Here is a 21,411-nt window from a genome sequence, read left to right on the forward strand (position 1 = left end):
TATATATATATATATATATATATATATATATATATATATATATACATATATATATACACATATATATACATATATATATATATATACATATATATATATATACATATATATATATATATATATATAAAATATATAGCCTGGTGTTGGCACAGTGGTTAGGGCAGCGGCTTGGGATCCAAAAGGTCCTGAGTTCAAGCCCCGTTGGGCCACTGAATTAATACACCAGGGGGTTGACTCAGCCTGTCATCCTTCCGAGGTCGGCGAAATGAGTACCAGTATACTGGGCCGGTGTATACCCTGGTTAAAATAGGTGTACCATATCCCTGTGTCGTAAGAGGCGACCAGGGTTGCGTCAGGAAGGGCATCCGGCGTAAAGCATGTGCCAAATCACTCTGCGGATCATACGGATGATCCGCTGTGGCGACCCCTCACGGGACCAGCCGAAAGAAGAAGAAGAAGAAGATATACATATATATTTCCAGAGACAAAACGGATCTATCTGCACAAACTTGACAAATAAGCGATTGGGAATATCCATCTGGGCCAATAATGACCAATTGCATCAACCGATAAATAACTCATCGGTTTATGATGAGTTTGAAAAAGAAATTAATCACATTAAACCAGTGAGATCAAATGAAATATGATGAAGAAAGGAACGATACATCACACATAAGACAGGATAGTAACTTGCCTCTGTCTCGTTTCTCTCCATAGTCTTGCCCACATCGAGCGTGTGTCTGAAAAAGACAAAGTTATGTTTGTTCAACGGGTATTTCATTTATAAGAGTAATTTTGACATCTCTGGATTTGCCAAGAATCACGTCACACCGAGCGGTTGCATTCTCTTTTGTCATTCAGCAAAATTGTCACCGTTGCGTCGTACATGGCATATCACAATGTCAGCAGTCCTCTTGATTTTCAATAAAGATCGAAATTAATTAAAATGCATCACAGCCTACAAACTTACTATGTGCCCAGAACTCTGTGTTACATCCAAAACGTGACAACATTTTACTCTTTTAAAATGATGGAATACACGTCCAATTTGTGGTCCACGGGCCCTGATTCAGGCCAGCCACCTTATTTTGCCAAACATTGAGATAAATTGTTTGATTCATATTTGGATATAGCTATAAATCTGCACCCATTTCGTGCAGTTTTATGGGATTCATTATTGTCATTAATACTACACTCATGATACCTTCATCTGTATATTGAACCTGATGGCTGCTTCCTTCCACAACTCTGAATTCCTGTCTTTGAAATTCAAATATGGATGTCCATTAACTTTCGTAAACTCATTGCTGTTAGGGCTGGTGATGTTCCTGTGTCTGCTCTGCTGTTCTTCTCCTCAACTCCACTCTCCCCCCATCACAGAGAAATTAAGTCGATAGAACGGATCAATTGAATTAATGTGATGTTGATGGCGTGCAGGCATTATGAGCCGAATGGCCTCCTCCTGCATTAAAATTCCCGATATTTCCTTGCACAAGACTGATATGCTGATCCTTGCCTTCAACGCAACATTTTGAAATGGGGGATCATCACTTGATCCCAGTTTCTGAGATTTAAGATCGAGGTGTTATGAATGCATCCAACATTTCCCTTTATTATGCATCTTGCTAAAAATCTGTATTTCCATGTGCATAAAATTTCCCAAATCCTTCCATGCTTCCCTCCATGGCTTCAAAGTGCTTCAGTCTAGGGCTTCTCATGCTTCTCTCCAGGATTTCCCCCAGAGGCTTCAAAGCAAGCAGTGCACCACACCAATCTTCCACACCAATCTCAACAAACCATTTCTGTATGGACCTCGCTTTGGGCACGGGATTATTGTCATGCTGAAACAGGAAAGGGCCTTTCCCAAACTGTTGCCACAAAGTTGGAAGCACAGAATCGTCGAGAATGTCAATGTATGCTGTAGCATTAAGATTTCCCTTCACTGGAACTAATATTATGAATTGCCAACATTGGTTTTCATGAACTGCAAACATATATCTAAACATCCTGGGGGTGTAAGATTTTATAGCAGAGGCTGTAAGGTCCAACCCTAAAACAGCCTCGTACACAGGTTGGCTCCCGGACTATAAGGGGCCTCGCCAGAACCATCAAAAATAGCCCCAGACCATTATTCCTCCTCCACCAAACTTTACAGTTGTCACTGTGCATTCGGGAAGGTAGCGTTCTCCTGCCATCCACCAAAGTCAGATTCATCCGTGAATTGCCAGATGGTAAAGCGTGATTAATCACTCCAGAGAATGCATTTCCACTGCTTCAGAGTCCAATGGCGGAGAGCTTTACACCACTCCAGTCAGCGCTTGGCATTGCACATGCTGATCTTATGCTTGTGTGTGGCTGCTCGGCCATGGAAGACCATTTCATGAAGCTCTCAACAAACAGTGCTTGTGCTGATGTTGCTTCCAGAGTCAGTTTGGAACTTGGTAGTGAATGTTGCAACCAACGACAGATGCTTTTTCAACGCTCCGCGCTTCAGCACTCGGCGGTCCCATTCTTTGAGCTTGTGTGGCCTACCACTTCACGGCTGAGCTGTTGTTGCTCCGAGACGTTTCCATATCACAATAAGAGCACTTACAGTTGACCGGGGCAGCTCGAGCAGAGCAGAAATTTGATGAACTGGCTTGTTGGAAAGGTAGCATCCTATGACGGTGCCACGTTGAAAGTCACTAAGCTCTTCAGCATGACCCGTGGCTGTGTGCTTGATGTTATACAACTGTAAGCAATGGGTGTGGCTAAAATAGCCAAATCCACTAATTATAAGGGGTGTTTGCATACTTTTGACCATGTTGTATGTGTATATATATATAGTTACGAATTCACGCCCGCCGGCGTGCGATCGGCCGCTTCCCACTAATAGCAACCGCGTCGCCCACTGGACAGACAATTCAGTCGTGACTTTCCGGAGCTAACGCCAGAACCCTGTCACTGGTGGGTCTTCAACCTCACCATGGCCATACCAATTGTCTACCCGCGCAAGATAGGGTCACTCGCCGAACTCGATATACCTAAGTACCTGCGCGGGGAGTCGACCGGGCGACCGTACCTCGACGCAGGTCGGCTTGGGACACGAACCGCTTAAGCGGTCCGTTCCGTTCTGCAGTGATAACCGAGCGGGTATGATCGCCGACCTCGCCGGATCCGATTCTATTTAACGGGTGTCTAAAACCCAGCTATTTATTTATTCCGCGATTCAAGATGGCACCTTCAATGGGGAAAGAGACGACGAACGGGATACATTTCACACAAGGACATTTATTATACAACACGTAAGCAGGCAAATAGGAACAACAGCAGGCAAACAAAAGCAAGGGCAAGCACTACGACCAAATATAATTAATAAATGTACAGTCACTGAAGCAGTTTTACTTGACAGGACGGCACCACGCCAACATTCATTCAAAAACCCCAAAGAAACACAAGAAAAGACCACCTCATAGACAAGGGGGTCAGGCTGGACCACTTGGGTCTTTATGACACGGGACCTGGGAGACCGAACGGGTCCCGCAAGACCGTAGCAGGTTACCTGCACCCTCGAGGTGCGACGGTCGGCGAGCCCTCTCCGGCACTCTCCTCTCGTGTGCGCCTCGACCCTGGACCACCGCTCGCAACCCTCACAACTTGGCACTCAGAGGGAGAAAACGACTTCGACGATCCAGAAGAGAGTGGATGACGTCGATGAAGAGGAAGCAGAGCAATCCAGCACGAAGAAGAAGAGCGAGCGAGCCCCGCGTGCGGTCCACCTTATATAGCGCGGGGCTCCGCCCCTTCGCTCCACCCCCTTTTTGGCTCCGCCTCCCTTCGAGCTCTTTCGAGAAGCTCCTCGAAAGGGGCGTTCCCCCTCTCGACCGCCTCACGCCCCGTGTCCACCAATCGCGAGCGAGCTCTTCGCCGCTTCTCATGCCAGCATTGGTGGCGCAAAACGGTGGGAAAACTTGCACGTTTCTGCAGGTCTTCCACGGGGCCTTTGTTCGACGTTTTCGGACGGTCCAAAATAACGATAGCGAAAGAAAAACGGCTAACTCAAAGGATCACAGCCCTGTGAACATGGAAATTCCCTCTAAACAACGGTGGGGAAATCTAACTACACAATTACTTATCGTCATAACTGATCTAAGGACCCTTTATGGTGTATTGCGAATTTCCACAGCCGTAATAATAAATATATATATATATATATATATATATATATATATATATATATATATATATATATATATATATATATATATATATATATATACACATGAGCAAGTACCACCCGTCGCTTCGCTGATGGTAATTCTAAAGGGGGAGGGGGAAGAAAAAGAGGGGGGAAGAGAGAGAGGGGGATGGGGGAGAGAGAGAGAGGGGGGAGAGTGAAGAGGTGGAGGGGTGTGGGAAGTGAAGACAGTGTGAGGTGAGCGGAAGGGAAGGCAAACATGCGGTGGAGTGTTAATTACGATTCATACTGTCTCATCAAAATGATTCTGCATTGAATAACAGTGAAGATGGAAACAAAATAATATCTGAAATCCATTTTCTACCAGTCATACTATAAATATGGCCAATACACAAACACCACCCAGACTCCTCCGGAGCCAAAGCCTGTCGGATGCATCTGGAGATAATCCATCAAGAGTCAAACACTGCTTGGACACATCCGGAGACGAACTCCCGTCCGGACACAAACACCATCCAGTTATGTCAAGAGACAGAGAGACAGAGACAGAGACAGAGACAGAGACAGAGAGAGAGAGAGAGAGAGAGAGAGAGAGAGAGAGAGAGAGAGAGAGAGAGAGAGAGAGAGAGAGAGAGAGAGAGAGAGAGAGAAAGAGAAAGAGAAAGAGAAAGAGAAAGAGAAAGAGTCGGTGTGGAAGGAGGGTGTTGCACTGTATCGGGAGGGGGTAGAGCAAGGATGAAACAAGGGGAGAGACAGAGGGTTGGGGGTGGGGTACTTAACAGAGAAAATATGTAATGCTTAGTGAATGCGCATGTACGCGCGCGCACACACACACACACACACACACACACACACACACACACACACACACACACACACACACACACACACACACACACACACACACACACACACACACACACACACACACACTACTGTTTGGCTGATAACGATAATTTTTCGGGAATCGGCAGGTTCGAGTCATTGTGATTACAACTACAGTACTTACTGTATACAACCAAAAAACCTTGAGTCGCTTTCACCAAAAAAACACCGTTAAATTTATCGAGATGTTTCAGGGATATGTTCCCAAAAATTAACCTTTATTTACAGCTGCATGTGACAGGAGGGAAAAAACTTTTTGGCTCACTAATTTAGAAAACACGTTAATATGGCAAATGGGCGATATTTCACAACAACTCGCTCAGAATGACGGTGCACAAACCACTTGCTCAGAATGACGAGGCACGAACCACTCACTCGGGATGATGGAGCACAAACAACTGGCTTAGAATAATAGAGCATGAACCACTTACTCAGGATAATGGAGCACAAACAACTCGCTCATAATAATAGAGCATGAACAACTCGCTCAGAGTGACAGAGCATGATCAACTTGCTCAGAATGATGGAGCACAAATAACTCACTCACAATGACGGAGCACGAACAACTCGCTCAGGTTGACGGAGCACGAATAACTCACTCAGTATGACGGAACACGAACAACTCGCTCAGGATGATGGAGCACGAACAACTCGCTCAGGATGACAGAGTACAAACAACTCACTCAGGATAACGTGGCGTGGCAAATGAGTCCACAGTGAGTGTACGATTCACTCAGAATGATGTAGTGGCTACTGCTCTCGACAGTAGGGCACTCAGACAGCAGCTTAAGCACTCTCGCAAGCACTCCAATTAAATGGTTCATAAGGAATGGCTGGTGAGGCTGTGGCTGCATACCATATAGGATCCCTTAAACTTTAAAGCCGCTCCTCCCTGCATGCGCAGCAGTTAAAGAAATTAAATGAATTATTTCAAATTATGACTTTATCCACAAAGGAGTTGCTGTTTAATGTAGAACAACCCTGGAGACATTGCATGGTTTAATCGCCCGTGAAATAAACATTGCAGATAATCTGCCACGTCACCTGCTCATCTGTGCACACGTCACGTGGTACATCACTTTTTGGTCCACGTAAACGTTATAACTTTATTTTAAAACATCAGTTTTTCACCAGATTTGCTTTGACTCCTTCTAGAGCACCTCTGAAATCTCCAAAAATATAGACACAGATCTGGAAGATGCTATGGATAGGCAGTCCCTCTGGGGGCCAGGGCACAATGTCAAGCAGTGAATGCATTAAATCACATATCTCAATGAAGCTGGTAAATTTTGGCACATTCCTAAATATTTTGTTCACTCAATATAATTCTCCAAACATAATCTAATTCTCTCCGGTGTATGCCCCGGTTAAAAATAGGTGTACGATATCCCTGTGTCGTAAGAGGCGACCAGGGTTGCGTCAGGAAGGGCATCCGGCGTAAAACCTGTGCCAAATCACGATGCGGATCATACGGCTGATTCGCGGTGGCGACCCCTAACGGGAGCAGCCGAATGAAGAAGAAGCATATAATTCTCCAAACAGCAGAAACGGTAAGTTTAATGCTTTAGAAATTTGACAGTTGTGTGTGTGTGTGTGTGTGTGTGTGTGTGTGTGTGTGTGTGTGTGTGTGTGTGTGTGTGTGTATCTATATATATATATATATATATATATATATATATATATATATATATATATATATATTGTTGTGGTTACCAAATTCGCAAACCACCATTCAGGACCCTAAGGTGAGATATCTCGGTAAGTATATGTGTAGTTAGGCCCAAACCCGTTGTCTAGTGGGAATACATGTCATTTATGCGTGCTGCGACTCTTCAGGATAGCCGTTTTTCTTTTACTATCTTTATTTTGGACCAACCGCCATTGTTACCACCACCAACCACAACATCAACCACCCACCGCGGCGCCGCTTCACGTCACACCTCGCAACCGTCGCATCGCCACCGTTCTTGCGCCGCTTGTGGGTACCGGTATTGGACTCGTGCAGGGCACGCGCTGAACAGCGTGTACAAAACCACGGATTTTCCGCTCCAAAAACGGATCAAAAACGACACACGCCCACTTTTGTTCCGTCCAATCGGTGAGCGAGGGGCGATTTGGCCCCGCCTCCAGGGCGTTGGAGGGCGGTCGCTATATGCAAATTCATGGATCAAAATGCATTCACGCCCACTTTTTCTCGGGCCAATGGGGAGCGAGGTGAAAGGTCGAAGGCAGGGGGTCAGAGGCGAAGCCACGGGGCTTATATAAGCGGCTGCGTTCGTCAGAAAAGTGGTTGTTGGTCGTCGTCGTGTGCGTTGGAGTCGGAGCGAAGAGGACGGAGCTGTGGAGAGGCGGCGAAGGCAGACGAGGGGGTGCTCGCGTCGTGCCGGGAGCTGCACACCAGGGAGGCCGACGGCGCGACCTGGTCGAGGTGGAGACGCTCGTCGCGGGACTCGAGACAGAGTAAAAATCCTCCTTTCCCCGAGCATCAGCAACCCCCTCCTGTTTCCCCCCCGCGCTGAGATAGTGCGACCAAGGGGGCCCCTTTTCCCACCCCCTACCAGACACTGTCCGCGAGGCCCGCGGAGTTGAGGCACCATCGCCGCTCCGCGTCTCATCACCAGACGGGTAGGCCCGACCCGGTCTCGGCCTCAGGCCCGCCTCATCCTTGAGGGTGTTCTTTTTCTTGGTTTTGGGTATGTGTTGTCGGCGTCGTCTGTGACGTAGAATTGTATGTGTTGCCGTGTGCTCGGTAGTCGGTATTAGCTCTGCATTGTGTCTTCGCTTTTACATTTGCTTTTTGTGTAAAATTGCATTGTGTTTCTTTTCCTTCTATGTGCTTTTGGTGGAATTGTATATGTGTGCTTTCCGTTCATCGCGAATAAATGTGCTTTATGTTGTACTGTTTCCCGCTTCGCTTCGTCATTTCTCTCATTGAATCCTCATCTTGCTTCACGTAAAGGGTTGGTAGTGGGCTGAATACGCCCGATAATTAATCGAACCGTCGAGGCCGACGATAACACCGCTCGGTTATCCCGATAGTACGGAACGGGTCGCTTAAGTGGCCCGTGTCCGAAGTCGACCTGCGGCGAGGTGCGATCGCCCGGTCTACCCTCCGTGTGGGTACTTAGGTAGGTCGAATTTGGCGAGCAACCCTATCCCACGCGGGGGCCGATTGGCTCGATCGCGGTGAGACCGAAAGGTCCACCCGTGACTGGTTCCCGGCGTTAGTCCGAGAGGGTCACGACTGGATTGTCCGTCCGGTGGGCGACGTGCCGCGATTCGAGTTACGTGGCCGTTCGCACGCCGGCGGGCGCGAATCCGTAACACTGGTGTCAGGTCGTGCGATACAAACCCATCGCCCTCCTCACGGCACTGGTAACGGAGAAGGGGAAAACGGGCTCTCCTGTCTCCGGCTAAATTCACGGGAATCGGTCCAGGGGTGAGAGAAGCGACCCCCGATTCCCTCCAAATTACGAGCGATTCAAATTAACCCTTTAAGAGAAGCAAGATGGCGTCTCAAGGCGAGCGGGAGCCGGGGGTATTCGAAATGGATGTAGAATGTGTAGAATCCATGGTCCAGGATGGAATCCCCGTGCAGGAAATGTTGGTTGTGCAGGAACACGAACTCGCCCAACCGAACCCAGAGCCCGAAATAGGTGCGGCGGCGGCCGCGGTGTATGACACCTCCCCTCCCCCTCTCCACCAAACCCCCCCCCCGACCCTTGCCGAAACGGCTCACCCAAGCGCACCCGACATGGCCCAGCTATGCGCCATGCTGGCGGCAATGACAAATGAAATGAAAAACGAAATGAAAGGCATGAACAAACAAATGAACGAAAAGATGGATGCGAATACACAAAAATTGGATGCGAATACACAACAAATGAACGGAATGGAAACAAACATGAGGGAAGAAATGAAAGAACTACGGGGTGAGACGCAGAACATGGGCCGATGCCTGCAGGCGGGCATGAAGGCCGTGACCAGGGAGCTGGGAATGGCGACTCCACGTGTGGGAGCAAACGAGCTGGAAGGGGGTGCAACGGCTGACAGGCCCGCGGTGGAGGCGGGTAAAAAAATAATTCGGGGGGCGTGTTGGGCGAGGGTCGTGACAGAAGAATCGACGGTGACCAAAAGGGAAAAATTAAATGGGGAGACTAAAACGTGTGAGACGAGACAAGAGGTGACGACAACGGAAATAATAGTTGAGACAAGGGAGGTAAAGGGTGAAGAGTTGGCAGAGACACGGGAGACAGAAAAAATAGAGGGAAGACTGCACGATGAAGACGGGGTAAGTGACGCACACACACACACGGAGGTAGTGGAGGATAATGGGGGTGAGCTGGCGGACTGGGTAGAGACCCAGTGCGAGCACCTGGATGGCCTCCTCCAGGAACGAGGGGAGGGAGTATGCCCCCTTGAGGCGAGTCACGACCAGGTGAGTTCGGTCGTGCTTTGCGAGGTTGAGGGGAGGAGTGCTGCGAACGGGTGCACGGAGAGCTTGGGGGGTATAGAGGCCCCGGAGACCCTTGTGGGGACACGAATCCCCAGTGTGGTTGTCCCTGTGTGTGTGGTGCAAGGCGTGAGTGCGTCCCCGTGTGTGGAAGCGACCCCGTGTGTGAGTGGTGTGGTGGCGATGGTGCTGGAGTGCGTGCTTCCAGCGTGCTTTCAGGAGTCATCCAGGAGTGGATGAGGCACCGTGTGTGGAGGAGGCCGTGTGTGTGGATGAAACGGCCAGTGTGGATGAGGCACCGCGGGTGAGTGCCCCCGCGTGTGTGAGTGGAAGGCCGCGAGTGCGTGGAGCCACGTGTGCGAGGGAGGTAGCATGCGTGAGTGAACGGCCGAGTGCAAGGGAGACCGTGTGTGTGAGAGAGCGGTATGTAAGGGAGATGTCGGTTGGCATGCGGGAGCACGCAGCCGCGTCTCCCGGTGTGAATGTAATGGAATGGAGTGTGAGCGTCGTCACACGCGGGAGTGCGTGTGTCGAATGGCGACGACGGCGACAGAGGAACGAAAGCCGGGTAGCGGCTGTAGTTGTTTCGGGGACCGTGCCGGGTTCACCCAGCAGTGAGCACGAGGTCCGTGCTGTGCAACGCACGAGACCACCACGTGCTCGCTTGCGAGGGTGAAGTCCCGGTCCGGAAACGCACGCGGTGGATTTGCCGATCCCGCGGACGGACAAAGTTTAGGCAGGACTACGGATTTGGACCGGACGGGTTCTCCACGCGATCGTGTGTGTTAAGCTCCAACGGGCCAAGCACATGTGTTCGCGTGGGGAACCCCTCGAGACGTGGGGCTTGTGTTTTTTTTTATGCGCACGGTGACGCCATGGCTGCACGTGGGGTTGGAATCCGGCAGGAGGGGTATCCCTACCGGATGGCACTGTCCAAGGAGGGACGAGGAACACGTGCAGCTGCATGACGTCACGGGCAGGTGCAAAGTGCGCGAGTTGCCGCGCTGGTGCTGCGCATGAAAAAAAAAAAAAACAGTAAGCCTCACTTTCGGGTGCACAGGATTCCTGGGCAAGGGGTGGAAGACCCCCTTCCAGGGCACAGGATGGAAACTAGTTAGGGGGAAGGGTTAGCTTAGTTAGACCGACTTCATGGGGCAGGGGTAAGTCCTCATGGAGTCCGTGGAATGGATTAGTTAGAGGGATGATAGCGAGATTTAGGTTGGGAAATAAAATGATTTATTTGAGGACATGGACAGACTTTGAATGTGTAGAGGGGACGTAGCTTAGCTACGTAGTGTTAAAAGGAACGTGCTGTAGTATAAGGGACGACGTGGGAGCACGAGTTAGTTAGGGGATGTAGTTAGGAGGATGGCAGAGTTCAGTGGTGAGTGTGTTGAAGAGTTGGTGAGTGAAGTGGAAGCATGTGCTTGTTGAGTGAGTGAGGCCAGCGGGTCTGTGTGTGTGGAGCGAATGGGGAATGCATGGTGCGATGAGTGATTGGGGGGAGGAGTGACTCCCGCCCAAGGGACCCCGGGGTCAGAGTAAAGTGAGTTAGCTGGGTTAGTCAAATTGAAAAATGGAGGTCGTTTTGTTGTTGGTGGGAATGTAGGCTCGAAACCCATTTGGAGGGGTGCAGGAGCCCTGTTGACGGGCTTGGGAGCGTGGCTGCGAAAGGTGAGTATCGCTGAGTGGGTACCCCGGGCACCAGGCTAGTCGGCCATGGTAGGCCAAGGGCCAATGGGGGGCCGGGATAGCGTAGTGGGCACGGGTGCGCCTGCTTGGTGCGGGGGCCCGGGGCGCCATTAGCCGCGTGGGCAGTGTTGTGGGCAAGGGTGACCCTCGGAAAGGGGCCTGGGAAGCCAGCCTGCCACGTGTGCGTTTCAGGGGAGGTGCCATGGGGGGCACTCCCCGGTGTTAGGGAGCTAGTAGGCTCGGAGGCAGTGTAGTGCCCGGGGGTGCCATAGCGGGAGATTCGGCAGAGGGTCGTGCCTGCCAGAGGGAGACACGTGTCCCAGCCATGAGACCGTGTGAGGGCACGGAGAGAAAATTGGGGGGCGAGGCCCGAAATTGTGAGGACACCAACACAGGCGACGGGAATCTGGGTTGTTAGAACCAATAGTTTAAGCGAGAGGAGCTTGTTGAAAGCCCCGGGGTAGTTTAACAGTTAAATGGTTAGGGTAGATTAGGAAGTGTACCCCTCCGCACCATCCATCCCCTCGCTGTCGTTGTGGGCCGCTGGACCCACTTTGGTTATAGATCGCCGAACTCTGGGGAGGCCATTCTGAGGCTTCGTTGGGCCTCGACACAGGACGTTAGCTCTCCCTTATTCCCCTCCGGGAAGGGAACGTAGGGGTTGGGAGTAGGCTAGGTGACAGGATAGGTTAGCCGAACAAAGACGATAAAGGGGGTTAGGGGACGATTTATAGTGGGGGAGTGAAAATAAAAATAAAAATAAAAATAAGTGGGGGCTAAATTGGTTTTTCACAAATTAAGGGAGTGGGTATGTACAGTGACAGGCAAAGGCGATAGGTGGGAGGGAGACAGGTAGGTAGGTCCGAGCCCGCCTTCCAAGTGGCCAGCACCACCGCACTCCCTCCACCAACCTCCACGGAACGGCAAAGGCTGGCCAACTTCATCTGCAGCTGCTGTGCTGCAAGGCCTGTGCCGGCCAGTTCGTCTGCAGCTGTGGTACTTCAAGGCCTGTGCCGGCCAGTTCATCTGCCGGCTGTGTTTGCCTGCAGCGGCCTTCTTCTGCGGGCTGTGTTTGCCTGCTGCCTTTGCCATGCCATGCCCACTGCCCCTGTTCACCAGCCCCATTCAATTTTTGCTTTGCCCCCCCCCCTGTTCATTTCCATGTGCGCCAGGATCCGCAAGGCAACAGTTTGCAAGCTGCGAGAACTGCCCTGTAGGCAGCTACAACACGGGCCTGCAGTGGCGGCCCGTGCACCGTGTTTGCGTCCATCCATTCACTCATCCATTTGTTGTGTTCATTGCGTGTGCCACTTGAGCTGGCACGGAGACTGCGTTTGTGCAGCCCATGCACCGTTGTGGTTCACTGCGTTCAGTTCAAAAGGGAAGGCCTTGGACTGCATGTGAGCAGCCAGCCACGTTCCCTGTCACCTGCATTGTTTTGAGCCAGAGACTGCATGCGAGCAGCCTGGCTCCCTGCTAACTGCTTTTCTTTTGCAGAGTTCATTGATCCTGGGCCATGGTTTAGTGTAAAATTTGTAAGTTAAGGTTAAGATGTACTGTAAATATGAGTGCGCCCCCGGCATGTCTGTCCTAGCGCCGGCAATTTTATTTAAGTCGTCCGTGTGAGTGAGTTTGTTTAGGTAGTTACGCAGCCCTCAGGTTATTTATTTTGGGGACACGAATACCATGAATGTCGCACTCAGGGATCCGTAGGTAAAATGTACTTTAGGGGAAAACTACACATGATGGCACACGAAAATTTGACGACTCGGGCCGAGTCTGTAAAAAGGGGAGGGGGTAGTGTTGTGGTTACCAAATTCGCAAACCACCATTCAGTTCCCTTAGGTGAGATATCTCGGTAAGTATATGTGTAGTTAGGCCCAAACCCGTTGTCTAGTGGGAATACATGTCATTTATGCGTGCTGCGACTCTTCAGGATAGCCGTTTTTCTTTTACTATCTTTATTTTGGACCAACCGCCATTGTTACCACCACCAACCACAACATCAACCACCCACCGCTGCGCCGCTTCACGTCACACCTCGCAACCGTCGCATCGCCACCGTTCTTGCGCCGCTTGTGGGTACCGGTATTGGACTCGTGCAGGGCGCGCGCCGAACAGCGTGTACAAAACCACGGATTTTCCGCTCCAAAAACGGATCAAAAACGACACACGCCCACTTTTGTTCCGTCCAATCGGTGAGCGAGGGGCGATTTGGCCCCGCCTCCAGGGCGTTGGAGGGCGGTCGCTATATGCAAATTCATGGATCAAAATGCATTCACGCCCACTTTTTCTCGGGCCAATGGGGAGCGAGGTGAAAGGTCGAAGGCAGGGGGTCAATGGCGAAGACACGGGGCTTATATAAGCGGCTGCGTTCGTCAGAAAAGTGGTTGTTGGTCGTCGTCGTCGTCGTGTGCGTTGGAGTCGGAGTGAAGAGGACGGAGCTGTGGAGAGGCGGCGAAGGCAGACGAGGGGGTGCTCGCGTCGTGCCGGGAGCTGCACACCAGGGAGGCCGACGGCGCGACCTGGTCGAGGTGGAGACGCTCGTCGCGGGACTCGAGACAGAGTAAAAATCCTCCTTTCCCCGAGCATCAGCAACCCCCTCCTGTTTCCCCCCCGCGCTGAGATAGTGCGACGAAGGGGGCCCCTTTTCCCACCCCCTACCAGACACTGTCCGCGAGGCCCGCGGAGTTGAGGCACCATCGCCGCTCCGCGTCTCATCACCAGACGGGTAGGCCCGACCCGGTCTCGGCCTCAGGCCCGCCTCATCCTTGAGGGTGTTCTTTTTCTTGGTTTTGGGTATGTGTTGTCGGCGCCGTCTGTGACGTCGAATTGTATAAGTGTTGCCGTGTGCTCGGTAGTCGGTATTAGCTCTGCATTGTGTCTTCGCTTTTACATTTGCTTTTTGTGTAAAATTGCATTGTGTTTCTTTTCCTTCTATGTGCTTTTGGTGGAATTGTATATGTGTGCTTTCCGTTCACCGCGAATAAATGTGCTTTATGTTGAACTGTTTCCCGCTTCGCTTCGTCATTTCTCTCATTGAATCCTCATCTTGCTTCACGTAAAGGGTTGGTAGTGGGCTGAATACGCCCGATAATTAATCGAACCATCGAGGCCGACGATAACACCGCTCGGTTATCCCGATAGTACGGAACGGGTCGCTTAAGTGGCCCGTGTCCGAAGTCGACCTGCGGCGAGGTGCGATCGCCCGGTCTACCCTCCGTGTGGGTACTTAGGTAGGTCGAATTTGGCGAGCAACCCTATCCCACGCGGGGGCCGATTGGCTCGATCGCGGTGAGACCGAAAGGTCCACCCGTGACTGGTTCCCGGCGTTAGTCCGAGAGGGTCACGACTGGATTGTCCGTCCGGTGGGCGACGTGCCGCGATTCGAGTTACGTGGCCGTTCGCACGCCGGCGGGCGCGAATCCGTAACAATATATATATATATATATATATATATATATATATATATATATATATATATATATATATATATATATATATATATATGTATGAAGAAGGAGGGGCCATAGCTTTGTTTGCTGAAAGTAAATATGTATATGGGCTTAGTTATATGACTCATTATTTTTTGAAATTGTCAAATTTTACTCCAGGTTTCGACACTTATTTAGTCTGTATGATATCTGATCCTCAAACCCGAAATAATATTTCGATGATATACTTTAATTAGTCGGTGAGAGTAGATAATGGAAGATTGAATCATATAATGCATGAAATTTCTCCAAGCTCCGAATTTGAAAACTATAACACTTACAAAAGAGATGTATGTAGCGATTCGAAGCGATGATGAACAGGCATTCAATAATATGAGTGAGGAAAGTGAAAAAAAACGAACAAACTTTATCGGTAAGAAATTGTTGCCACCTGTTCCAAGTGGAGGCATGGTTGAGCAGGCCAAAACACATGGTGGCTTCAGACCCCAGTGAGGTTACCCCGGAAATGCCTTAAGACCCCAGAGTGGTGACAGAGGATGCACATGATAAAGGATATTATTAAATAAGGCCATTAATTATCTGCAAAAGGGGTGTTTTAATTAACCCAATCACACAATCTTCAGTCGTGCACTTCCTTGGAGTTTTCTTAGGATGCATGCAAAGTGTTAAACTGCTACGTTTCATGGTTTTGGAGTTATGGGGAAGACACACTGACACACACACACACACACACACACACACACACACACACACACACACACACACACACACACACACACACACACACACACACGTATATGTATATGTATCCACACACATACACACACATATATATGCATTTGTATATGTATATGTATACACACGTATATGTATATACGTATATGTGTACACACATACACACACATGTATAAGTATATATATATATATATATATATATATATATATATATATATATATATATATATATATATATATATATATATATATATATATATATATATATATACACACATACACACATATGTATATGTATATGTATATATATATATATATACATATATATATATATATATATATATATATATATATATATATATGTATACACACATACGCACATATGTATATGTGTATATATATATATATATATATATATATATATATATATATATATATATATATATATATATATCTATATATATACACACATATATATATCTATATATATATATGTATATATATATATATATATATATATATATATATACACACATATGTATATGTATATATGTATATGTATACACACACATACACAGACACATATGTATATGTATTTGTGTATTGTATATGTATACGTATGGAAATATGTATATGTATACACACACAAATACACACATTTGTATATGTATATGTTCATATGTATATGTATACACACATATGTATATGTATACACACATACACAGACACATATTATATGTATATGTATACGAATACACACACATACATACATACATACATACATACATACAGTGCCTTCAGAAAGTATTCACACCCCTTGACTTTTTCACATTTTGGTGTGTTACAGCCTGAATTTATAAATGGATTCAAGTAAATAATTTTGTCACCGATCTACACAAAATACCCCATAATAACAAAGTTGAAACACGTTTTTGGAATATTTTTTACAAATCAATGAAATCTGTAAAGGTAAAATGTTTTGTGTCAATAAGAATTCAACCCTTTTACTATGACACTCCAAAATGAGATCAGGTGCATCCAATTTCCTTTGACCATCCTTGAGATGTCTCTACAACCTGTCTGGAGTCCACCTGTGGCCAATTCGATTAATTGGACATGATGAAGAAAAAACACACCTTTCTATCTGAGGTCCCACAGTTTGCAGTGCACGTCAGAGCAGAAACTCCACCATGAAGTCCAAGGAACTGTCTGTACAACTCTGAGATAGAATTTTGAGGAGGCATAGACCTGGGGAAGGGTATAAAACAATTTCTCGTATTGAAAGTTCCCAAGAGTACAGTGAGCTCCATCATTAAGAAATGGAAAGAATATGGAACTACCCAGACTCTTTCTAGAGCTGGCCGTCCGACCAAACTGAACAAGGTCAGAAGGACCTTAGTCAGGGAGGTGACCAAGAACCCCATTACCACTCTGATAGAACTACAGAGTTTCTTGGCTGAGATGGGAGAACCTGCCAGAAGAACAACAATCTCTGCATCACTTCACAAATCTAGGCTTTATGGGAGTGTGGCCAGACAGAAGCTACTCCTGAGAAAACGGCACGTGACAGCATTCTTGGAATGACTTGGAACGAGAAAGACTCTGAGAGCATGAGGCAAAATATTCTGTGGTCTGATGAGATGAAAATTGAATTCTTTGGCCGGAATGCAAAGTGCGATGTTTGGTGGAAACAGAGCACAGCTCATCACCCATCTAACAACATCCTCATCATCTATCCAACACCATCCCTACTGTCAAGTATGGTGGTGGCAGCATCATGCTATGGGGATGCTTTTCTGTGGCACGGACTGGGAGACTTGTAATGATGGAAGGAACAATGAATGAAGCCAAATACATGCAAATCCTTGAGGATAACCTGCTTCACAGTCCAAATGACCTTAGACTGTGACGAAGATTTACGTTCCAACAGGACAATGACCCCAAGCATACAGTCAAAGCAACACTGGAGTGGTTTCAGAACAGGAACGTGAAAGTCCTTGAGTGGCCCAGTCACAGCCCAGATTTAAATCCCCGTTGAGAATCTGAGTAAAGGCTTGAAGATTGTTGTTCACCGACACTTCCCATCCAACTTGACAAAGCTTGAGGAAATCTGCAAGGAAGAATGGGAGAAACTCCCCAAATCCAGATGTGCAAATCTGATACAGACCTACCCAAGAAGACTCGAAGCTGTATTCGCTGCCAAAGGCACTTCAATAAACTATTGACTCATGGGGTTGAATACTTATTGATGCAAGCAATTTCAGCTTTTCATTTTAAATTAATTTGTGAAAAATTCTAAAAACATGTTTTCACTTTGTCATTATGGGTATTTTGTGTCGATCGGTGACAATTTTTTTTTAATTTAATCGATTTTAAATTCAGGCTGTAACACAACAAAATGTGAAAAAGTCAACGGGTGTGAATACTTTCTGAAGGCACTGTATATATACTGTGCATGAAAAGTAAAGACCCAATCACATCTCTCACCTGTGAATGGAGGGAACAACCAATTAGCTCTCACCTAATCAATTACCCCAGATGACTGGGATTATACAAAATAAATCGACACCTTCCATGCTCTTCCAGCTGAGGAAAAATGCATAAAGCAACCATGAAAAGCTACCCAAGGTAAGCCCTTTGCTGTTTCAAACCTTTCCCAGAGTTCCAGTGTGTTGGTGTGTATATATATATATATATATATATATATATATATATATATATATATATATATATATATATATATATATATATATATATATATATATATATATACATACATGAAATTGATTGATTAATTGCACTTCATTAATAACATGGGACTTTTAAATAGACATGTTTTCTGCATGCTTGAACTCTTGCAATATTCTTGTTGGGGTAACCCACCATTTTACGACTCACCTCTCCCTCTCCCACTTCTGTTTCACTCACGAGTGATGACTTCACTTCTGCCAGTTCTCGCCCAACCCCATCGGGACCAAGACCAGATCCTCGCACTCCACCACCTTCTCCTTCTCCTTCTCCTTCATCTTGAAATGTCATCAGTTCATCAGGAGCCCCAAGCATGTCATCACGTCCTGCTGGAGCTCGGCCTCGTGCTGCGCTTCCAGTGCGCAGCTGCGGCATATTGTAACAAAGTGTTCTTTCGACTTCGTTCTTCCGTTGTTTTGTTTACCAATGTTTATGAATGATTTCTTTTTTCTGCAATTTTGTTCCTTCTTTTGCTGCCTTTAATCCTCTTTCATCCAACTGTAATTTTATGTTTGAATATCATGGGGTTACCTTTTGTCTTTTAATTCACAATTTACTTTGAGCTTCTTGTCATCAGTTTTCTTTTGTCCTTTGTTCTCCACTTGGTTACTCTGACAAAACAACATCCAATATATTCTTTTCTTCGATGTCGTTGCCTTTTCCAACCGTCTTGTTTTCTACACCTTAAAAGGGAGAGCCAGGAATGGGAAAAAAAATTCAACAATTATCATCTGATACATCTTTTAGCACCAAAACAAGGGTTAAGATGAGAGACATATGTACAAAGGTGTAAAGTATTGTTTTATTACCATTAACCTCTTTAGTCTGAGAAGAAACAGAAATGTTATTACCCATTGATACACTTTGTTAGATCCTGGGCTTCATTCTAAGCTTTCATTTTATTTAACTTTAAAATTAAGAAACAAGCTTGAATGGATTGTAAAATAAGACTGCAGAGAAAGATGAGATTGTATTTGCAATGAAATTAATGCCAGAATATCAAGAACTCTGTTTCTCACTGTCTATTGTCCACACTAACCACTTCTCGCCCTCTGCAATACATATGGCCGCAGATACAGTCCCTTCAGAAAGTATTCACACCCCTTGACTTTTACACATTTTGTTGTGTTACACTCTGAATTTAAAATGGATTCAAATGAAAACAAATTTTGTCACTGATCTTCACAAAATACCCCATCATGACAAAGTGAAAACATGTTTTTAGAATTTTTTTTCAAATTTATTAAAAGTGAAAAGCTGAAATATCATGCATCAATGAGTATTCAACCCCATGAGTCAATACTTCGTAGAAGCACCTTTGGCAGCGATTACAGCTTCGAGTCTTCTTGTGTATGTCTGTATCAGCTTCAAATATCTGGATTTGGGGATTTTCTCACATTCTTCCTTGCATATTTCCTCAAGTTCTGTCAAGTTGGATGGGGAGCGTCAGTGAACAGCAATCTTCAACAGGTTCTAAATGGGATTCAAGTATGGCCTTCAGCTGGGCCACTCAAGGAATATCACATTCTTCTTTTGAAACCATTCCAGTGTTGTTTTGGCTGTATGCTTGGGGTCATTGTCCTGTTGCAACAAAAATCTTTGCTGCAGTCTCAGGTATTTTGCACTCTGAAGCAGGTTCTTCTGAAGGATTTGCCTGTATATGGCTCCATTCATTGTTCCCTCTGTCCTTACAAGCATTCCAGTCCCTGTCACTGAAAATAATCCCCACAGCATGATGCTGAAACCACCATGCTTCATGGTAGGGATGGTGTTAAAGGGGTAATGAGCTGTTCTCTGTTTTTGCCTGATATAGTGCTTTGCATTCAGGCCAAAGAGTTCAATTTGCATCTCATCAAACCACGGAATTTTTTGCCTCCTGCTCTCAGAGTCTTTCACGTGTCTTTTTGCAAACTCCAGGCATGCTGTCATGTGCCTTTTTCTCAGGAGTGGCTTCCATTTGGCTACTCTCCCATAAAGCCTAGATTTGTGAAGTGCTGCAGATATTGTTTTCCTTCCAGCAGGTTCTCCCGTTTCAGCCAAGGAATTCTGTTGTTCTGTCAGAGTAGTCACTGTGTTCCTGGACACTTCCCTGACCAAGGTCCTTCTTACTTGGTTGTTCAGTTTGGTCGGATGGCCAGCTAGAGAATGAGTCTGGGTAGTTCCATATTCTTTCCATTTCCTAATTATGGAGATCATTGTGCTGTTGGGAACATTCAACACTCGAGAAATTGTTTCATACCTTTCCCCAGATCTATGCCTCTTCACAATTATATCTACAAACAGTTCTACAAACAGTTCCTTGTTCTCCATGGTGGAGTTTATGCTCTGCCCTGCGCTGTCAACTGAGAGACCATATATAGAAAAGTGTGTTTCTTTCTAAATCATGTCCAATCAATTGAATTAACCACAGGTGGATTCCATTCAAGTAGGTGAGACATCTTAAGGATGATCAAAGGAAATTGGATGTACCTGAGTTCAATTTTGAGTGTCATAGCAAAGGGGGTTGAATACTTATTGACACAGGACATTTCAGCTTTTGATTTTGTAATGAATTTGTAAAAATTTCCAAAAACATATTTTCACTTTGTCATTATGGGGTAATTTAGGTAGATTGGTGACAATTTTTTTAAAAATTTAATTCATTTTAAATTCAGGCTTTAACAAAATCTGAATGAAAAATCACCATAGAGTGACGCTTGGCAAAACGGAACGGCACTCGGGAGGTGAATCAAGGGGTGTGAATACTTTCTGAAGGCACTGTACCTCTCCAGAACAACCTAATGTTTGTCGATGTGATATACCATTCACCGAATTCTGATGACTCTCTATGTACGTTCATTTTCACCCTCTCCTGTTCCTCCTCTACCATATTTTTGCTACTCTAACCATGCAATTGTCAGAGCCAATATCTCTGACAATTGTGAAGGAGCAACCTAAATGCCCACTGGCAGGGACTTCAATTTGCCCCTTCACAAAAGGATTGGACCACCATTTCCACAGCACCTGATATTGATTCTGCCTGGGAGTACTTTAATAAAAGATTACTTTCTCTCATGCCTACCTATCTGCAGATATCCTATTCATCCACTTGGTCCTATTCATATTCATCCATTTGGATCTTGTCATGAGGCTGTTTGAGTCAAACAGTTTCCTTACTGAATATTGAGGTCTAACCCAATTGAAGGCAACTTTAGGTCACTCTACAAAGCTCGCAGAAAGTGTGTATCCATCATTAGGCAAGCCAGAAAAGATAATCTTGCAAATCT

The 21,411-nt window shown here is 46.5% G+C and overlaps 1 protein-coding gene across 6 annotated transcripts in view; it reads right to left on the bottom strand.

The window, feature by feature from the left end:
* LOC147019265 (transcription factor 7-like 2) overlaps positions 1 to 21,411 on the bottom strand; it is a 303,769-nt gene that overhangs the window by 193,261 nt on the left and 89,097 nt on the right. For 5 of the 6 annotated variants that reach the window (XM_085899608.1, XM_085899607.1, XM_085899602.1 and 2 more), the window contains exons 2-3: positions 18,296 to 18,828; positions 695 to 740 (exon numbers count right to left, since the gene is read on the bottom strand). In XM_085899608.1, coding sequence (XP_085755734.1) covers positions 695 to 740; positions 18,296 to 18,520 — 271 coding nt within the window. In that variant the 5' untranslated portion in view covers positions 18,521 to 18,828. The remainder of the gene's footprint in view (positions 1 to 694; positions 741 to 18,295; positions 18,829 to 21,411) is intronic. The other variant, XM_085899606.1, reaches the window with a different exon arrangement.

Source organism: Eptatretus burgeri, chromosome 10, assembly GCF_056783735.1.
Source record: "Eptatretus burgeri isolate ZD-2024b chromosome 10, Ebu_testis_v1, whole genome shotgun sequence".
Taxonomy (NCBI): domain Eukaryota; kingdom Metazoa; phylum Chordata; class Myxini; order Myxiniformes; family Myxinidae; genus Eptatretus; species Eptatretus burgeri.